The 19,451-nt window shown below is 46.7% G+C and overlaps 7 protein-coding genes across 7 annotated transcripts; 4 read left to right on the top strand and 3 right to left on the bottom strand.

Moving 5' to 3' along the window:
• Window positions 1-3,143: 3,143 nt before the first annotated feature.
• On the bottom strand, window positions 3,144-6,524 carry LY89DRAFT_487318 (uncharacterized protein). Its single transcript, XM_018207861.1, has 2 exons — window positions 6,288-6,524; window positions 3,144-6,151 (listed from the first exon to the last, which is right to left on the bottom strand). Exons 1-2 carry the CDS (start codon window positions 6,414-6,416, stop codon window positions 3,440-3,442), a joined length of 2,841 nt encoding a protein of 946 aa, XP_018073611.1. The 5' UTR covers window positions 6,417-6,524; the 3' UTR covers window positions 3,144-3,439.
• An 879-nt stretch (window positions 6,525-7,403) lies between these two features.
• Window positions 7,404-7,934, top strand: LY89DRAFT_773438 (uncharacterized protein; the record flags this gene model as incomplete). The annotated part of the gene is made up of 1 exon (XM_018221935.1): window positions 7,404-7,934. The coding sequence occupies one exon, from the start codon at window positions 7,404-7,406 to the stop codon at window positions 7,932-7,934; it is 531 nt and encodes a 176-aa protein (XP_018073610.1).
• A 221-nt stretch (window positions 7,935-8,155) lies between these two features.
• On the bottom strand, window positions 8,156-8,476 carry LY89DRAFT_731661 (uncharacterized protein; the record flags this gene model as incomplete). Its single annotated transcript, XM_018219595.1, has 3 exons — window positions 8,156-8,213; window positions 8,271-8,288; window positions 8,349-8,476. 3 exons carry the CDS (start codon window positions 8,474-8,476, stop codon window positions 8,156-8,158), a joined length of 204 nt encoding a protein of 67 aa, XP_018073609.1.
• Window positions 8,477-9,555: 1,079 nt separating this feature from the next.
• Window positions 9,556-10,347, top strand: LY89DRAFT_731660 (uncharacterized protein; the record flags this gene model as incomplete). Its single annotated transcript, XM_018219594.1, has 2 exons — window positions 9,556-9,604; window positions 9,746-10,347. The coding sequence occupies 2 exons, from the start codon at window positions 9,556-9,558 to the stop codon at window positions 10,345-10,347; spliced, it is 651 nt and encodes a 216-aa protein (XP_018073608.1).
• An 85-nt stretch (window positions 10,348-10,432) lies between these two features.
• LY89DRAFT_612848 (uncharacterized protein) lies at window positions 10,433-12,384 on the bottom strand. Its single transcript, XM_018210639.1, has 2 exons — window positions 11,504-12,384; window positions 10,433-11,455 (listed from the first exon to the last, which is right to left on the bottom strand). The coding sequence occupies exons 1-2, from the start codon at window positions 12,366-12,368 to the stop codon at window positions 10,620-10,622; spliced, it is 1,701 nt and encodes a 566-aa protein (XP_018073607.1). The 5' UTR covers window positions 12,369-12,384; the 3' UTR covers window positions 10,433-10,619.
• Window positions 12,385-15,418: 3,034 nt separating this feature from the next.
• Window positions 15,419-15,832, top strand: LY89DRAFT_487296 (uncharacterized protein). The gene has a single exon (XM_018207860.1). The coding sequence runs from the start codon at window positions 15,478-15,480 to the stop codon at window positions 15,691-15,693; it is 216 nt and encodes a 71-aa protein (XP_018073606.1). The 5' UTR covers window positions 15,419-15,477; the 3' UTR covers window positions 15,694-15,832.
• A 14-nt stretch (window positions 15,833-15,846) lies between these two features.
• On the top strand, window positions 15,847-17,708 carry LY89DRAFT_780239 (uncharacterized protein; the record flags this gene model as incomplete). Its single annotated transcript, XM_018222364.1, has 5 exons — window positions 15,847-16,616; window positions 16,698-16,751; window positions 16,802-16,899; window positions 16,971-17,293; window positions 17,352-17,708. The coding sequence occupies 5 exons, from the start codon at window positions 15,847-15,849 to the stop codon at window positions 17,706-17,708; spliced, it is 1,602 nt and encodes a 533-aa protein (XP_018073605.1).
• Window positions 17,709-19,451: the final 1,743 nt, after the last annotated feature.

The following is a 19,451-nucleotide window of genomic DNA, read 5'->3' as shown; positions in this document are numbered from 1 at the left end:
CGACTCGACGCCAACGATTCTACTACGTTCCACTCGAACTCCTCACCTCTCCTACAACACAACGACTTCGAAATACATGGCTTGTAAATCGAGGGCAAGATGGCTTGCAGCTGGTCGAAGTTACGGCATTACATCACTCGACGACACGGAGAGCAAGATTGCCTTCCATATCCGCCGCTCATACTGCGAATCTCGAAGTTGCACTCGAATCACGCGTGTGGTTTGATTGACTGAGAGCTTGATCACCGATTTTGCTTCGCATTTCTCGAAATTCGGGGATAGCTTCAGAAATGCACATGTGGCTCTGTGCCCCGCCTAATCCTGTCACGCATTCGATCGACACCTTTGGTTCCTACTGCCCGCCCAAGCTATCAACACGTGATGCCTAAAGTCCTCAGCGTGAGCTTGGCTGAGGGGCATCGCGCAGTTGATGAAGACGCTCTACTACTCATGCAGAAAGCGTAGTTGCATTATTAGAGCATAGGTCGAGGGGTAGGGTTTTGCAGGAGGCTGTCAAGCCGATGATGGCAGTGTTGATGCAAACACCGCACGACTACGAACTGTTCAAACTCGTCGGCAACTGTGATCCTTTTTTTCTTTTTTGACAGAAGTGATCGATGTTAGTCCTGCTATAGACACAATTCTTCGAGCATTTCAGTCACCAGAGAGAGAGCTCTATTACTGTATCTAGCATCCATGGCGAGCCAGATCTTGAGCCGCGACAGGACCAGAGCTCTCTGCAGCTCCTCGCTAACGACGACGAGAACACGGAACCTCTGGAGTGAGCAGCAGTTGTCCAGCACCAGGAATCAAATCTCTTACAACGCATACGAAGCATCCACAAGCAAGCAATAATACCCGAGTCCGAGATGGAAATGCCAGCAACTTTTAGGACCCGTGCAGTATTTGTCCAATTTGCGACTTACCGCGATCTGTGTTGCTTCAAGCCTTCGCACGACACCATTCAGGAGATTGTTTCCATCCTGCAAACTCAGGAGGTCGAGACGTTGGCTGAGTTGCACGGTGTGGTGAAACCACCCTCTGGTCCATTGAAACCGGTATGAGCTTCATTTCAGCTGTCTTTTACCCGTACTGACGTCCTTCCTTCTCAGGACCCTCAACCGATTCCTCCTCCGAAATCTACATCGAATTCGAACCCGATTATAGGCGATCCGAACGCACATCTAGGTGGAATGGCAGGGCGGCAGATGGGAAGGAGGATTAGGAGATTCGTACTCGTGCGAAATAGCAATCTTCTGCTGACCACTTGACCAATGCTATCTACGACTCGAAACCTTGCGGGCAATATGCTGAGATCGATTCAGCAACCCGAGGAATAAAATGGATATACTGGGATCTTTGCCAGGTGGAAAAGAGGATAAATAGACATGATGGAATGGCAATTTGGGGATGGGACACATAAGGTTGGTATAGCAGGGATTCGGTGGTGCTTGAATTGCGGAATGCTCTCTCGATGGGCTTTTGGGGCTGGGTCCATAAGTGTATAGAGCTTGGGTGTTTCATAGATATCATAGCTCTACTTTTTGGAAGCAATTCGGTTTGCAAGGAAGAATTGAAGACGTCCCTTACCTGCTTAATAGTACTTCCAAATTGTCCATGAAAAGGTCTCTCAAATAAACTGTTTAAAGGGTGCATTCTATAATCAATACACAAATATAACCGAGCAAAGAAAAGGGGTTCGGTTCGCTTGCTATTCTGAGAATTCGGCAGAGCACGTTAGGCTACCACCTTCAAGCCTCAGGACTATGCTGCAGGTGATGCCTTCTGTTTCATGATAAGAATACTCTCGTGTTCCTTTGATCAAGGGCGTGTCAGCAAGTGTATCTGGTCAAGGATTCAAGTTGGTTTAGCAGAACATGTTCTAACCGAAAAATCGGCTAAAGTATTCATTATCTGACTCGTTGCATGGCCTTTCGTACACTCTGCTCTTGATAATGCCGTTGTTTCTGAACATTGTTCATCCCTTGTCATTATTGCCGGGAAGTTATGTCATGGGGACGTCGAGCAATCTTGAGGATTCTCGTGCTGGTAGGGTGAAACATGAAATATCTGAAAAATGAACATTTTCCTGGCGATGATAGGCAGAGGGTAGCAAGTGGGACACAACATGCCATTTTATCCAGATTAAGCTTCATTCAGTTAATGTTTTGGTACCGTTGTGTTCTAGCGTTTATGGTAAGGCTGAGAAAATAGCCCCGCCAAAATGCGGGGTCGAGATTTTGCACTCAAGGACAATTCAGCAACTAGATGTACATCATATTCTCCCGAGCATCGAGGATGGCATTAATCGTTTGTGAAATCTCGTTTACACGGAGTTTTGTGAGTTTTCAATGATTGGTGTTGTGGTACTCTTCAAGTGATTTGTGGATGTTTTGGAAGCTATACGACATACGCAAGGAGCCGAAATGAAATAGATACCGTGCTAACGTGCCACACACACACACACACATCTTTCCCTATCTGTCATTTCTTCCTAGAGACTATCTTGTGTTCAGGTAGCCGCGCTACTAATGGACAAACTCTTTGCTGTTTGTCCTGTACGTACTAGCGGACAATCCAAATTTAAAAGCTGTTACACACTTCTGCTCTTTCCAAATACAACTACTTTACATCAGGCTCTTTAATCCTACCTGAATATCCACTCGAGATGTCCATCATCTTCCACTCCGACCCGAATTCTCTTCCCGCTACAATCTTGATTTTTGCTCCTAACACGAGATGACCTAGGCATCGACCAAGGTTCTCGATATCTGAAGTAAGATTCCCCTCATTTCTTGCAACTTCTTCCAAATCATCGATCGCAATGATTAAAACATACTGTTTCATTCCCAGTTTTCACGCTAGCCGTCGCTCAAGAACCTTCTTTAGACGAGCTGTGAGCGCAAATGGTTCTTCCTTGGATGTATAGGCGAACTTGATGCTGTTGTTCGGCCTGAATTCAATCGAATTGGAATGCTTACTGACTTGTTTCAATCAATTTAGGAAGTCGATATTTAGCCGGACGCAAGGGAGAGGTATCTGCTTCCGTTTCTGTCATGTGGTAAGATACGACGTGGTACCATTTGAGAACAGGCGGCTCTTTCCTTCTCCGCCGCATCCTCCCCATAACGGCACAAGGGCGGACTTGATGGTGAACATGAACTTTCAGATAACGTTAAAGTTGACGACTAGAGTCGATGTTGTTGTTCACAGGAGTTTTGGAGATTTTTCTTCTGAAGAAATTGCGCACTGTACTGGGACCAACGAACTTCGTGCGAGTCGTTTTGGATATTTTGCTTTCCTTCGTTTGATGGCCATTATCTTGCTTCTCCAAAGATCGATTGATGCTGTTATCGATGAGCACCACAAGTCCTGTGGACATGATAACATCGGCAATATCGATCGTGCTACTCAGGACTTGTTCGTCTGCAATCCATATTCAGCATGGTGGTACCAAATGGCCAGCCTTGTCCGCATCTCGAATTTGATCAGGCGTTCGTGTCTCAGGTACAATACCTGCGATAGCGTTGTTTATTTCTATCTTCTGGAGATGGAACGCATTATGATCAGAAAGATTGCGTCTCCATGTGTAATCGGAGCCCCAGTATTCGAATTCATAACGAACCATCATCTTCCCTCTCCGAATCAACTTTACCTGAGCATAATTACTGAATTCAAGTTGTATTGTATTCGCTGGTCCCTGTGGTGCCGACTCTGTAGAAAAAGCCGCGTCGTCTTGGTCGTCATCGTCATCTACAGTGGCTGATTCTTCAGGAACTGATTTTAAACTCGATGCTCTAGACCGAGCACTACTTACTGATGATGTCCTTCTTCGGTGGGATCTTGAATAAGCTCTCGATGCTGTCAGTACATCGCTCCATGTTGCTTGTTCGCTGGTAGACTTTTCATTAAGCTGGCGCCCACGGCCCGTGTGGCACACCTCTCGTCCAGAATGCCTTTCGTATCGCCGAACTGACAACTTTCGAGATCTTAGATCGTTTATCTTCACATGAAAGAGTGTCAATAGGATCAAGTGTCCATCTTCTTCGATCTCAGTATCGACGCGAATATTCGCATCCCCATCTATTACACTATCATTGTGACGAACAAGTAGTTTCCTTTGACTGTGGAAATACTTCGCAAAGTTCGACGGATTACTTGCTTGAGGCTTTGTTGAACCGGTCGCATTCGGTAGATTTCCTTGAGCTGAATAGTCTTGAATGGAGTCGCCATTGCATTCTGAAAACGACGTTGCGTCGTCTGATAGCTCGTCCTCACTGCTATCCGAGTCTTCATAAGTATTTTCAGATGCTCTGCAACTTTGAGAAAGAAGTCCGCCAGGATACTGATCCTCATAATCCTGAATTATCCTGTTACTAACTTGTACACACTCGTGCGACGATTTCCCATCACTCTGATCGAGGTCAAGTGAATCTGGTTCAGTTGTCACTCCAGACTCAAATGGCTTTGCCTCCTCTTCCAAAAATGAAAGACTAGCTTCCTCCGGACGCTGGCCGGTAGCATATCGCTTCGTGTAAAGTCGAGCATTCTCACAATAAGCGGCATAGTCCTCTAAATATTTCTGGGCAATTTCTGGAACCAGTGGGTCGTCTACATCAGGCGCAGCCAATAGGCCACATATTGCTGTGAGTAATGCACCAAGTGTCCACTGTGGTGTCGAAGACTTTCCCCGATACCACATCGACGTGACATTGGTGGTGTGTCTTTGCGTGCGGAATGCATTCCACTTATCGCCAAAGTCCGCGCAAATATGTCCTTGTGGAGAGATGTTCGGATGATAGACTCTGGTCTGAAACTTCATGAGCGGTGGCCCAAGTGAGTCTTTCTGCGAAAGTCTGATTGTGATCCAAAAGACTCCTCCCTCATATGGCGTTTCGAGAGGACCTTCTATACTGGCCAAAACCTTATCAAGACTGTCGCCAACTGGAGTAGCACTCACAAATGGCACTTTTCCAGTGCGTATGTTGCGGAGCTCCAGGAACATTCTTTTTGCTGAAGACAAGCCAACTTCTGCCTGTGCTATGAGTTTGACAGAAGTGTTCTGGCAATGTTCTCCGTCTTCAGCTTTGATGACAGAAAGACACTTCCCGTAATTGGCTTCTCCCATTTCAAAGCTTTGTGGTACATGGGGTTTCGCCTTTTGCATAATCTCGGCCACCCAACGTTGATTCTGAGGCATTTGCATATTCTCATCCTGGTCCGTGACGGGCAAGTTATCGTCCTCGGGTTTTCGACAGCTGTCAACAAGCCAACTGCAGTCAAGATTGAAAGAAGTGCAGTTGGAACATTGTGGAAGGTCGCCCGACTCGCAATCGCGCACTGCTTTGAGACATTGTTTGCACGAGTTCCTAGGGGCATTCTTCTGATCAAGCTTCTGTTCAGCTGGCTGAGCATTTGAAACCAGGCGAGGTCCAAGGATAGCAGAGCTTATCGACTTCGGCCATGAACCCGGTATCCGCGGATTGAATGTTGAAGGGGTTGAGTACGCAGTAACGAAAGAATCATCCTCTCGTCCAATCACCGACCCCTCCAAAGCTTTCTGCTCAAAGATCGATTCTGCGAGTGAGACAAGACGTCTACTGGCTGTATCCGAAATGTCCTGTGAGGCTGTGATAAGGTTGCCTGAGTTCGAATCTCGGAGTAGCTTCAGACTTTCGACATCAGAGATATTTTCAATCTCATCCTTGAGTCTAGCCTGCTGATCTGCCCACAAGCCTAGAGAACTAGTAATGCTCTCCAACCCATCAACGTACTCTCGGAGCCGATCTATGATTCCTCTCAACTTGGCCTCATCGTGGATGGCCCACTGTGTGACCTTCCAAGTCGATGTCTCTTTCTGAGTCCTCTTGATCTGGCTCCTGAATCGGTCGAATGGGGCCTTGAAGACCTGCAGACCTTGAGGTTCGGAGACCTTTCTACCCTGTGGAGCGGCGGCGTCGAGGGTATACTTATCATCGACTTGATTTGCCTTCTGTAGTAACAGTCGGATGTTGTTGAGGGTAGCCGCCACAAGCGGCCGTATGTCCGGCCGATCTAGATTCGTATTGTAGCCCCTTTTCACGCCATAAGGGTCAGGAATCAGACCAACGGACTCTCCCCAGAGCCCAAAGCGAGTTCTTTGTATTGAAAACTGTGCAGCATTTCAAGTCAGCATTCTTATCACGCGGCATTCTGATTGAATGTCTCTAGAGCATCCGGAACTCGTCAGACTGTCTCAAAAACCTCTCGAGAAGCAGGCAATAAATGAAGAACGTTGATTTACACACCAATGTGTACAGTTGTTCATAATCTTCACTAAAATTCTTGCCTTTGACCACGATATCAAAACACTCTATGCAAGTAATGAACAATGACGCCGCGCTAGCCACGCTGAGGACAAGACCAGTAACGTCCATTATATCCTCAAATTGTTTTGGAGTCTCTTAGCAAGACGTATTCTGGACACAAAGCGGAACCCAGAAAAAGCTCAGGAGATGGTGATGAAATAGAAGTTGTGAGAGATGAGGCTGTCGTCTCTGTGGCTGTGCCCGGCTCAGCCCGCCTGCCCTGGAAGCCTGACTGTCTACCCCGCCATCACATGAATTCATTGTCTAGGACATTTGATATCAAAACTAGTTAGATAATCGTAATAATTGAAACTCCAACGAGAAGGACAAGAGGAAGAGGTGTTGTAATCCGTTATGTGTCTTAGGAGTTGAAAATGTGAGACATTGAAGGAATGTCTCAACAGTCTTCACTGATGACGCTAGGAAAGGGTGCCTTTGCGACTTCGAATACCATATCAAACAATTGACCAGCATATCTCAATCATAGATACTTAAATCCATCCTTCTCGTTGATTATGGAGTTAGCTATTGTGGATCGGGATCTTTTGTCGGCTTCAACGTTCTAACAGATTATTTTTTTTATTCACTGCTTGACAACCAGATATTTGCGCTTTGCTCGCGAACCGCGCCGTGGGCGCTGTCTGCGCTATATGCGCATTTCGCGGATGAGGACTGAGACAGCGCTCTTGTTGCGCATCACAAAAGTCGACAAATTGATGTATAGCTCAGTGCTTTCAAGTGTGACTTACTCAGGATGAGTAACTTGAGGTTAGTTTCGTTACTGTAACTGATATTGTGACGGCCACTTTCTAGGATCATCTTTCGAGACTCTCAAAGCCGCACTCCATGTTGTTTCTTCTGTCTGATCTGCCATTCTACAGAATTCTCTCATCCTTTTGATCCGTTATTTGTTCTTTTCTCCCTTCCTCATTTTCGACTCCAAAATGTAATGTCGTCATATATTCATTAGCGCATAGTTCTTCATTTCATTTCCAGTCTCTATCATGTATCAGCATAATTGGGAAATAAGTAATTTCTTTCTTGTGCTGTCCTACAATGTCACAGCCTCTCATCCTTACTCTACGCCTTGATGTAGCGTCAGAGAAACTGCTCACCTCTCTACGGACCCGCTTCTTTCCTTCCCACCGAAATTATCTTTCTGCACACATCACCCTCTTCCACGTACTCCCTGCCGTTCACCTCCCTCTCTACAACACATATCTCACTGATATTGCTTCTCGAGAACACGATTTTACGATTGGACTCAAGTCTCCTTTTCTGCTTGGTAAAAAAGGTGTGGCGATAAACATCGCTTCTTTCAAGCTCAGAAACTTGCATGAGGAAATTCTAAACGGATTGCAAAAGAACGATGTAGAGTTGACAGAGCAGGATAAAACGAGGTTGAGACCTCATGTCACGGTGCAGAACAAAGTGGGAGAGGAAGAGGCGAGGAAGACGATGGATGTTTTGAGTGCCGAGTGGGTGGAAAAGGCAGGGAAGGCGGAGGGGTTTAGTTTGTGGAGGTATGAGATTGGTGGAGAGTGGACTTTCTTGAGGGACTTTGACTTCAAGAGGATAAGTTCCTGAGTGACGATGGTTTGTGTTCTTGTTTTGTTCTGCTGAATTGTGGTAATTGCTGATCATGTGCTGCAGCATACTTTTTCTATTACATCAAACTAAAGAATCAAATCCCAGCATCCTCACAATGCTTGTGTTTCTCATTGTTACTACTGAGCTTGGTACTGTTAGCCTAGGACTTGGTATCTCGCGTTGATTTGCAATGCTTACGTTTTGTTGCATTTTCTCTCTCAGATCATCTCCTCCTCTGCCTCTGCCTTTGCATCTCTCTTGTATGTTCCATAGTTGCTGCACAAACACCTCAGTTAGAGCTTCCTGAAACGTCATATGCCAATTGGCACTTACCCATATTTTCCATAATTCCTGAATGACCAAAGTCAGCAATAGGTTCTCTGGCAAGGTCATGTATCGAGCGTCACTCACCCATAACTCTTGTAACTTCCGTAGTTTGTGATTGCAGTGGAGGTTGGAGTGGCGGTCGAGGAAGTTGCCTTTGACGTCGGCGTGGTGGTTGCAGCGGGGATTGCAATGGCAGTGGAGGTAAATGCCATAATGGCTAGGAGTGAAAACTTCATTTTAGTTGAAAGTGTGGTGAGGTTGGTGAGAATGAGGAAGGGGTTCAGGTGTTTATATATAAGGAAGCAATGGAGCCGGTCCGAGTTTCTCATCTAGTTGCATTCTACCAATGAATGGATATATGCAGAGCAGGTTCTACAGTTACATCGTTACCAAGTTGGCGTTAATTACAGCGGTTCTTTGGATGCATCAGTCCAGGTACCTTTAGGAGGAGAAGCTCCGATGAGGCTGTCAAATGGTTGTTCAGCTGCCACCTTAGCGAGTCTAACTGTTGGAATACGAGAAGAACGTTCAGCAATATTCGTGGTGACTGGCTTTTCAGCAAACGCCTTTGCCTTTAATCAATTACCTAATATAGTACTCTACACTCTTCGTCTTAGTCTCAGCTAAAAGGACTAGGACTTACAGCTCGTGTTCCACGTCTGGGCTACTACTGCTAGAAGCTTTTGGGTAAAAAATGCATATAGGTGCAGGTGCATCTAAGTCCATCAAACGCATATTTGATGGCTTCAGTAGTGTCCTACTGTGGCTGGCGGGGCTTTTTCACACACATCGAAGATCACTGCCCGATTGGCTGTTCACAGGGCTGAATGATCGACACCATGGCCAAAACAGGCAAGTGTTCCATCTACCTAGCTCCCGTTGTCCTGGTCTAGACTTTGTGGAGAAGTAATGGCGGGGTCGAGACACGAAATTATTCAAGCTGAACACAATGCGCCATTTTAGGGATGCAACCGTATGAGGTGCATTGTACTTAACCAGAAAAGTTGATAGGGTTGCATTGCTTGTGTAAAGTTGTACCTCGGAGTCTTGGATGTGGACTTTTCTTTCGAGCTTAGCTCGAGGTCCAGAAGGTATCCTCGGTGAGTGTTCTCATTCAATCTTCTTTCTTTCCTTGAGTCTACAGAGAATGCGGCCAACTTTTTCCCCATCTTGAAGAAATGTTTCATCCTCAACCAGAGAAGAGGATTCGGTTCAGTCCTCTTCTTTCGTCAGAGCATACCGATATTGAGTTTTCAGATGATGAGCAAACTCTCACTCCTAAAACCAAGCGATGGCGAACATACCCTTTGGTGGCAACGATAATTTTATTTTTGTTTGCAGTAGGCATACTATCCTTGGGCTTCGTCCTCGGTAGAGTATCAAGTCTAGACACTTCTTCATTAATATCAAAGATCACTTCATATTGTCAGCCAAATTATCCTCATCCCAACCTGACTTGCAAGTGCTGACTCCGATCCAAGCACCTGTACTGGACGATATACCCCTCACCTACACTCTGACACAATTCAACGGCTCCTTTCTCAACGAAAACATTTATCGTCAAGCTGCTAGTCCTGAAGTCGACTCGGCTTGGGAGGCGCTCGGCATCAACTACCGTGCGCTCAGAGTCCCTCCATCACTCGCCTCAAAATCAGGACTCTCCACTTTCCAAGTACAAATCTCTCCCAAGTACGGAGGAGGGTACCCTGTCAATGTCGAAGGACTCCACCACCTTCACTGTCTCAACCTCCTGCGCCAATCCCTTTGGTACAACTATCCATATTACCGCGATCTTGGACAAGGAGCTTTTCGGAACGAAGAATTCATTGTGCAGAAACATGTCAGTCATTGTCTAGATATTTTGCGACAGCAATTGATGTGTACTGTGGATGTTGGCGTTTTGGGACAGGTTTGGGTGCATAAGAATGAACCAGAAGCCTTCACGGATTTCAATACCAAGCATACGTGTAGGGATTTTGAGGCTGTGAGGACGTGGGCTGAGGAGAGACAGCTACCAGAAAGTGTGCCCACCGATTTTCTCCAGCCTCCTGAATGGGAAGATATTTATGATGACATACCATGAGACTACATTTGTTCAGACTCATCACGAGCGAAAAGAATTGTTCGTTGTGAAAATAAGAGTATGGTGTATTTATGCTCGCTAAATAGCAAAATATGCTTGAAAATGCTCGCTTCAAACTATTCAGGTATACATTAACGCTTAATGAAGAACTCCAGACGGACGCTCATTCCGTCTCATACAATGCAATAACGCCGACAATGCTGTGCTATGCCATTTCCGTTCGCCTCTATTATCTAGTCGTAAAAAAGAAAAGAAAATGCTGTACAATACGTTTACAGCCCCGAATCGATCTGATCAACGACATCCTCTCCGGTAAAAGTACTCCAATCCCGACAAGTTTGCGCCATAATACTGGGTACCTGTACATTTGCGATATCTGCGGGTCTTTCAAGTACGGTGACATAGAGACCAGCGCTTACATGCCAAGCGATGTGGCAATGCAGCGGCCATGCTCCTGGGTTGTCTGCCTCGAATTGAATCACGAGGAAGCCTCCAGCAGGAACGATTTGAGTATCTCTTCTTTGTGGGTTGGCAGCGTTGACGATGGTGGTTCCGTCCCAGGTTCCAGTTCCAACATTTAGAACATAGAAATCGTGACCGTGGAGATGCATGGGATGAGCTGCCGGGCCTGGATTCTCGATGACGACGCGAATGGAAGTATTGGAACCGAAGTTGTAGACGTTCCACTGTGGGTCTGGGTAGGAATCATTACCAGTTGCCGCAAGGAGGAAGACTGGGCTGTTGTAGTCTGCTCGGAAGGAGATGTCGTTCATGGTCCATAGCCAGAAGTCGGTTGCATTCTGGGTGAAGTTGATGGCGATGTCTTTTGTTGTGGTTGGTGCGGACGGGGTCAGAGAGTAGAGGGGTTGAGTGATATCAATGGGGTCGTTTGCGCATTGGCTGGCTACCGAGGTGAGGAAGGACGGCCAGGCAGTAGTGTTCGGTTGCAACTTTGTGTTGTAAAAGACAGTGGCGGTGGCAAAAGGCTGGTTGGTCACTGCGCAGCCGTTTCCTGCGAGGGTAGAGCGCATAGTGTAGGATTTCCCATCCGCATTAGCTGGTGCTGTCACGAGCACATCTGTTCGCTGACCGACACCCAAGGTGACAACTGTATCAATGTTAGCAAAGAATCTATTTGACATCTAGAACGCCTTACCTTGAGTACTGAATGATTGCACTGGAACAAAGTCTTGAGCAATGACGGTCAAGTTATGGCCATCAATGGAGAATTTTTGCATGCCTTCTGCGCCTGAATTGATCAATCTCAGTCTGTGAGTCTTGCCAGGCGTGAACTGGAACGTGGCGTTGGTTTGTCCGTTGATGAGGTTGTTGTCTGAAGGTTGAAGCACTTCGTTGAAATTTGTCGAGACCACATCCTCAACGAGGCTGAAGTAGTCTTTGTGGAAATAATCGGTTAGCATTACTGGGCCAATGTCGATATCGTATGGAGCAATAGCAGGGCCGTGAATTATCATTGGGCCGAAGATACCTCCAGCATACTGAGCCGAGTAGTGAGAGTGGTACCAGGATGTCCCGTATAGGTCAGCATTGAAAGTGTATGTGAAGGTGCCGTTAGGTGGGATAGGACATTGAGAAATTCCTGGAACGCCATCCATGTACTGAGTGCCCTTTTGTAATAAACCATGCCAATGAATAGCAGTTCCTTCTTCGGGCCCGGTAATCTGGTTGTGAACAGTGACTTGAATCGTGTCACCCCAATTTGCTTCAATCTCGGGCCCTGGGAACTGATCGTTGACAAGAAGAAAGCTTCTCTCAAATCCATCAGGTGATTTTGTCTCTCTTGTTATCGTGAAGTCGTAAGATCTGATGACACCAGTGTTTGGAGGGTTGGTGTAAGGATTTGTATTTTGAACAGTGCAGGTTCCCCAAGGATATCCATTTGGCAAAGGTGTGACAGGATTGCTTGTTTGAAGAAAATTGACCGGCAAATTAGGATAGTTGTTTTGTCCCGCAACTAATGAAGCCCAGGTGAGGGCCACTAAAGAGGTGAAACGCATCATTACAACTCAAGGCTAGTCTCTCGAAGCTATGTTGTAGATGCAGAGTATGAGAAGGCTGACCTTGTTTGATGCGAAAATATGAGAATGTTTCTGAGACTTATATCTTGGATGCAGGCACACACCACGAACTGCGAGCTGATCTTGGCCCATAGGGTGGACTGCGCTTACTCTCCTCGTATGACTGTTGTTGAAAGGACACAAGGGGCTGAGAATAGCATCCTTTGGAGACACTGGATTCAGGGCTCCCAAAGTAGCATGCAGTAAGGCTGCGGCTTAGGGCTACCGGCAACGGTATCTGAGGCATACTTGTGTGGGCAAGGCTGATGCTTAGGAACGATGTCTCGCTCCCGCTTCATCGACCCACTGCCATGATGTCTATCCTCGTATCTCAACGTGAGAATTATTTCGATAGTGTCTGTGCCACGATCTGAGCATGGATTTTTGAAGGACCTTGTCCTGACCGCCACATGGCCAAGTGGAGCTTGAAGCTTGGCGGACGTCCACTGGGGAAAGATACGGTGGCGCTGGCCACCTGTGACCAGGATAAGATCCGATGTCGTTTCTTGGAGTGGCTAGAGATGAAATCTGCTTCAGGTCCTCTGATGTCAGCAGTTGATGGAATTCTCCGTCGAACAATGCCCAATTACGATGGGCGGCTCAACACAAGACACAGTCATTCCTGCAGAGGCGGGGTTTGCTGAGCATCAGAGCGACTGCTGTGATAGCATATGATTTGGATTTCAGTCCACTTCAAGCTATACCGACTTCGCCACTTACTGCAATTCGCACTCGGTCCGTGGCCTGGTTATCCAATTTCAGGCCCTGCTTGGGATGATAAGCTCCAAGGCTACAGCTTAAGCATAGATTAGGAAACGTGCTGACGGGTTGTCAGCCTCATCATAATCAGATCGGATTTTCTTTTTCCCGAGACCATTTGACATCAATCGCTCGTAGCATCTCCTCTAAGAGCACAGCTTGGTCTAAAGACATAGTTTAACATAACAGCAGAATGTGACCGGCTCGTGGCTGGGAACAATGCCAAAAAAATCAACACAAACTGAATTATAGAAATGCTCAAAATAGGTATCAACTTCATGTCCTATTCAGCTGCAGGAACTGCCTCGCAGAGGAAGCCAGAAGCAAGACCACTTCCCGTTTACAGCAGCAAAGACGATTGGGCAGCAATGTCCGTTCTGCAAAGGATGAGTGCGAGGAAGGAATAGACGTGGTGGCTGGAGTCATGGCAGCGGCTGCCACGAGTTTGCTGTTCGTCTGCGGTCCTGGAAACCATGTCCGAGGGTCGCAGAGTAGTCAAGCGAGCCCAGTATGAGGATGTCAATGCCATCCACGTTGAAGCCTTGGCCGTCTGATATTCTGCACTGACAGGTGTTTCGTTCTTCACCAAGATGGTGTAAGGCAGTTGGACAACAAAAACAATCGTTCATGCTTACCAGCCTCGCTTATTCAGAGCTAAGCTAATCATGGTTAGTGTATGCGTGATTTTGCTTCTATTTTTAATCTGTCGCAACTACGACCAACGACATCATACAGCATCACACTCATCCACAAAACCCCGCGAATGATACAGCTGATAGACCTGATAAGATTATCTGGGGGATCATGTTGCTTGCAAGATTCGGTACCACACAAACCAGCACCTCTCACTCATAGCTAACCCTCGTTGACCGTCAGTCGCTTTGGTGATTGGATACCGACGAGTCTGAAGCTTTCTTGCTAAAATCCTCTATCGTGAAGGAATCCAGATGAGGGAAATCTTGGATACTCCTGGTCACCCTTTGCATTGGCACTTCTTCAAAGGCAGTAGGCTAAATGCCTTCAATGCAAGGTCGATCCAAAAACCACATACTGTAACACATCACGAGCAACAACGACGATACTAGCCTGGTTCATGCTCGCGTCGCTGCCTTGTTGAGTCCAATACGGAGCCTTCTGGGCTCGCTTTCTGTCTGAATCTTTGAATAGTAGCAGATCTCAGGCACCGATACACCTCCCGCACAACAAGCTTCTCAGCCGCTTGGGAACCACTAGGACTAGTGGCCCGAATTTACGAGATCGCGCAGGAACCGTGGTATCTTTGCTCCAGTGCGCTCTCGATTGAAGATTCGAGTTTGAGGCTCTTACAAGGCTGAGCTAGGCAAAGATAGCACAGTCAGACACTTACCTAGGGCTGTGCCGCCACCTAGGATGATCGCACTCCTAACCTATGGTAGAGAAAGATCTTCATACAGGCCTGAACCCTCAGATTCATTTTCTCAAGTATCTCGGCTAACTCGGAAGCTCCATCATTCATACTCACTTCATCTTAAAGGCCGTGATACGAGTGTATCGTACGGACTGTCTCGTATTGTCCCCAATGTTTGCGAATTTTTTGGTACGCAAATCGAGTCCCTGGCTACATGCTTACTACAGAATCTTCTGTATCCTTTCAGCATCCTGCTCGCATTCTTTCCCGATTTTGAGGTTGCCGGAACATCTCCAACTTCAAGTCCGGAGCTGCAAATATTGGCTTCCTGGTCTAAACGACGATCTTTCCCCTAAGCGCACACCAGTCATTGTCAATACGAAGATCATTCGTTGTCGGTACGAAGAGGGATTACGAGATCTGTCAAAGCAAGGCTGTTCAGCAATTATGTATGAGTAATCTTTTTCCTTCCATCTGAAAATAATCACGGAGCTGGCTTCAACGTTTCTCCGAGAGTATGCCTCGGTATAAGAAATATGAAGCCGTCTTTGATGGCCATGCGAGCTATAGAAGGACTCCTTATGGGTATGGGCTGGAACTCTTTGCCTTCAGCCACACCTGGACCTTGGAGCGGGGTTTAAAGATCGAATCAGGTGATACAGGTCACGTGGAGAATACTTCTCTTCGTTAAAACTAATACGGAGCGGACCAGAGCATTCCAGGTATTATCAGCGTGAGTGACCTGTTACCGATCTTGGATAACTTCCAAGAACATCAAACAGACTGTTCGTCTATGCTGTGTAACATCAAGCAATGGCACAGCACTCTTTAGCCGGCCCCTTTGTTTGAGTTTTCAGCTGATGAAGGTTTTCATTTGTGCAAATTCTTGTCAAGTAGCCAATTAACATGGCAGAAGATGTTCCATATACCGTTCTTTCCTGGGGTTTCTGCATGTTAGTTGCCCGCTTGATCGGTATTCTTCAGATTTTCAACAGCAACAAAGCTATTGTCAAGGTTATGAAAACACTCGATGTGCGGCGCAGTTGTCAACGCATTGTCTTTTTCATTAATTCTGAAACAGTGCAGCGAACCCCTAAAATCCCGTTGATCCCATCTTTCTGATCTTTCTTTATTCTTGTAGGTCTACTACGATTATGCTTAATTCGTGATATTAATTTTAGCTTTGGCCAAACGCCCTTCATTCTTGGCATTTCTTTGCTGCTGGTCAGTATATTTGCAGGACAGACAAGTCAAATCAATCAGTCGCGATCTGAAATGGAGGACGACATCACGAACTCGCACCGAGCACCCCTTCGTGCTAGGGAACGGCCATCGCGACCACCCAGTCAGGATCCTTTGATATCGCCATCAGTAACAGTCGCATCGAACGTTGAACATGACCAATTACTCAATCGCAAATTCTCGCATCGGAAGCCCCAAAAGTCGATTGGCGATGATTTATACACCGAGGTCGAAATGGAAAAGAATTCAGCGAGGTCAACATATCAAGAAGACATGCGGACTGCTCAACTCCATCCGCCCAAAGCTTTTCAGCAGAGTCAACGCTATATGGGCTTCAATTGTGGACGATGGCGCATACATGTTCGCCATGGCATGATGTTTGCCGCCGTTTTCGTTACAATTTTCGTCCCAATATGGTACGCCGCTATGGTGCCGTCCAATATCCTTCCAAACGAGTCTGATTTCGCGTCCCCGTTCTCCTTTGACTGCTCTTCGTCGCCTGGGAAGATTAACATGGATACGCTACAGCCAGGACTGCTTGGTATTGATATGAAGTTTGGTAGCTTCACATTCGACCAAGCAAAAGCAATTGATCTAGCCTGGAATTTAGTTGTGGGTCGAGGTGTGCAGGCAATCTTAAGTTTGATAGCGTACCGGGTCTTCAGCGATGCGTTGCTTCGTTCTGCTGAAATAACTCACCTTTCTTATGACCTTTATGCATCATTGTCGTTGTATACGAACAAGGGAAACATGGCTTGGCATCTACTGAAAGGACTTGGCAAGAGGGGCAATTGGCGAACGAGGTACACACTTTTCTTCCTTAGTGGCAGATGATATCCGTCTCTGTGATTCTCGCGCCCTGCATTGAAGCTAAACCAAGATAGATCTATATTTATATGGCTACTTCTTTCTATTGTCTACCTCGTCTCATTCCCTAGGTATACACTAACACATCTAAATGTTGAGTGTCATTGATTAATATGCGTAGCATCTTGGATGTATGTAGTGGCTACGAACCCTCCTACACTACCAATATCGTATGGGAAAACGGCACCATTTCTCTGGTCACTGATAATGAGAGTGCCTGTGAGTTGCGTCCACACAACTCTTGCACATAGCCATGATTACAACGCACTCATACTAAGATCTATCAACAGGGTTCCAAAACAACACAGGTGTAACCTATGCAAATGACTACGTATGTCTGGAAATTCCGGATCCCGCCAACCCTTCCAACTTCACCTTTTCTCTGGCTCCGCACCAGGACGAAGATAGTGGTGATAACGATGGCGCTTGCGGGAATGGCGTTTCTTCGCTGGAGGTATACTATTGGGATGACGCCTTCCTCAACACAACATGGTGGGCGCAGTTCTACAAGAACGCTACATCGTTGTATGATCCCTCAACTTGGGACTCGTGGGGCTTCTGGCCTAGTATGCCTCAGAACTATAGATGCATTCCCTTGAATGGGATCTACCAGGTGCGTCTCAATCAACTCTTGAACGCTCATATCAATGAAAATACTGACGCCTTCAAAGTGGGGCTTTTCAAGTCAATGGCTCATGATCGCCGCTATCGTGAATAGCGTCTTCATTTTAGGTCTCTGGATTCTCTGGGTAGACTGCGATTTGAGGAGCGAGCTGTGCAAGAAGGGACGCAGGTTGGGACTTTGGCGAGCTGTGGCTGATATCTCGGAAGCGATGAGAGAAGAGCTTGGCCCGAATATTTGCGCGTATGACGAGTGGGACCTGGCTGAGGCGCTGAGAAGGAAGGATCCGATCAAGTACTACGCTGAACCAGGGGATGGTGTTGAACCTGGTCATATTGGGTTGAGCTCGAGGAGGAGTGGACCACTAAAGCTGGAATGGAATCATGAGTATGGAGGTGGGAAGTGATGGGCGAAGGCAGGGACTCGATCCTCGTACACTTGGGATGTATGATAAAGGTAAACAAATGTGTACGATTAAGCGAAGCGGACTCGACGAAGCATAGATGATCTGTTGTATATCAACTTGGTTCCACACCTCCATCTCACCTCCTCTTACGACACTCGATGAAAAATCTGATCCATTACTCCTTTATGAAGCAAGCTCTAACATTGAAATGGAAGGTTCACATCCAAAAGCTGGCTCGGCAGGCGAGGGCAAGACAAAGGCGTGAGTTCGCTTAACCCCTCCGCCCAAATATATGAAAAATGAAAAAAACTCCAACCACCTGAAAACTCAATATCTACATAGAACCAAAAGACAAAACGTTTAGGCTACCCGTAGGTAGTCTAAACGCCCAAGTGCGAAACTTGTCCGTCCGAACATGCACCCGGTCGGGGTCACCGGGATGGGGGAGCATGTTACAATCCAACCGACGCGCCAAGTCGACAAGGCGCTTGCTGGATTGATGGGAGAACAATGCTTATTTGTTATGATAAGGTAAAGTGGCTAAGTATGCGGGATCAGGCTTAGCGCAGATTGAGTTGTTGCTGAATTGATAGCTACGTAAGTATGTTTGGTTTGTTGAAAGTGATAATTTTTCCTAGCAAGAAATTTGCATCACGTGGCCGTGTCTGCCTCCTTCTCTTTTCAGCTCTTACCCTCGAAGGCAATTGCGTCTCTACCTCATCAACATCTCCATCCATCATTCCTGATCGTGAGGAGGAGACTTTCAACAGATCCTCAATCGGCCATCGCCTCAACGGAACAAATTTCTTATGGCTGAAGTCCCGCCTCATTTTTGATAACAAGAGATCAGAGCATCTTCGCAGTTCCGAGCAATGGATTAGCCAGATCTTGCACGACAATCCATCCTCTCAGCACCGTCCTTAGCGATATCATCTTCGAAGATCGGGATATAGTTTGTACACATTGTTTCCATGTTCTATCACACACTCTCCTTCGTGTCCGCAACCGCTGACGCGTCTTACTGAACGCGTCCAACTATGGTGCAGTCGTCGGGACGAAACCTCCATGATATACATCAGGGATAACCAGGTCCAGGAATTTCCGAGAATTCAACCAACTGAGGCAATCTCATATGCTCCTCATCAAGCTGAGAATGGTCATCCTCACGTTTTCAGCGCTTGATGCTCAACAAGTGGAAGTTCATCTGGAAAAATTGCCTTGCTCAACATTCCACCAAGATAGACAGATGATGGATAGATGATGGACAGATGGCCTTTGCTCTTGCGCAGACCATATCTGAGCTGTCAAAGCTTATGTCACTGATGAAGGACAACTTTGCACGGCTTGGTCATTGTGGAAGTACATCCGAAGAACCGGAGGACTGCCGAGTCCTACCCCTGGAAGCCATTGCGCTTCAAAGAACACATAGTGATTGGCAAGCACGTCGAGCGATGGTGTACGATTGCTCAAGCGCCAGTGCACGAATCTCAAGCACTTGCCTGTTCGATAGCAGGTGACGAAAGGGATCAGACGGCACCAAAGCAAAGATGACTGATACAAGAAATGGACTGCGTTCAGCAAGTCTGGAAGTGCGACTAGTCCTTCAACGAAGCCTCGAATCACAACTGGTGTCGAACAGAACAACTTACTGGGCACCAAGACAGCTCTCCGTAGAGCTGAGCATCGCCATCTACCGAAGTGAATCTTCTTGGTGATCGAGGACAACCGCTTCGGTCCGGAAAA

The sequence above is a fragment of the Mollisia scopiformis genome (assembly GCF_001500285.1).
Source record: "Mollisia scopiformis unplaced genomic scaffold LY89scaffold_8, whole genome shotgun sequence".
Taxonomy (NCBI): Eukaryota; Fungi; Ascomycota; class Leotiomycetes; order Helotiales; family Mollisiaceae; genus Mollisia; species Mollisia scopiformis.
The sequence above is the reverse complement of the archived record's forward strand: the minus strand, read 5'-3'. Positions and strand labels throughout refer to the sequence as shown.

Excerpts from the sequence above, each read along its gene's own strand:
- LY89DRAFT_612848 (XM_018210639.1), bottom strand. The coding sequence starts at position 12,368 with ATGATGCGTTTCACCTCTTTAGTGGCCCTCACCTGGGCTTCATTAGTT. Across the intron at positions 11,456-11,503 it reads GCAATCATTCAGTACTCAAG|TTGTCACCTTGGGTGTCGGT; the intron begins GTAAGGCGTTCT and ends ACATTGATACAG.
- LY89DRAFT_487296 (XM_018207860.1), top strand. The coding sequence starts at position 15,478 with ATGGCAGAAGATGTTCCATATACCGTTCTTTCCTGGGGTTTCTGCATG.
- LY89DRAFT_487318 (XM_018207861.1), bottom strand. The coding sequence starts at position 6,416 with ATGGACGTTACTGGTCTTGTCCTCAGCGTGGCTAGCGCGGCGTCATTG. Across the intron at positions 6,152-6,287 it reads ATGAACAACTGTACACATTG|TTTTCAATACAAAGAACTCG; the intron begins GTGTGTAAATCA and ends AATGCTGCACAG.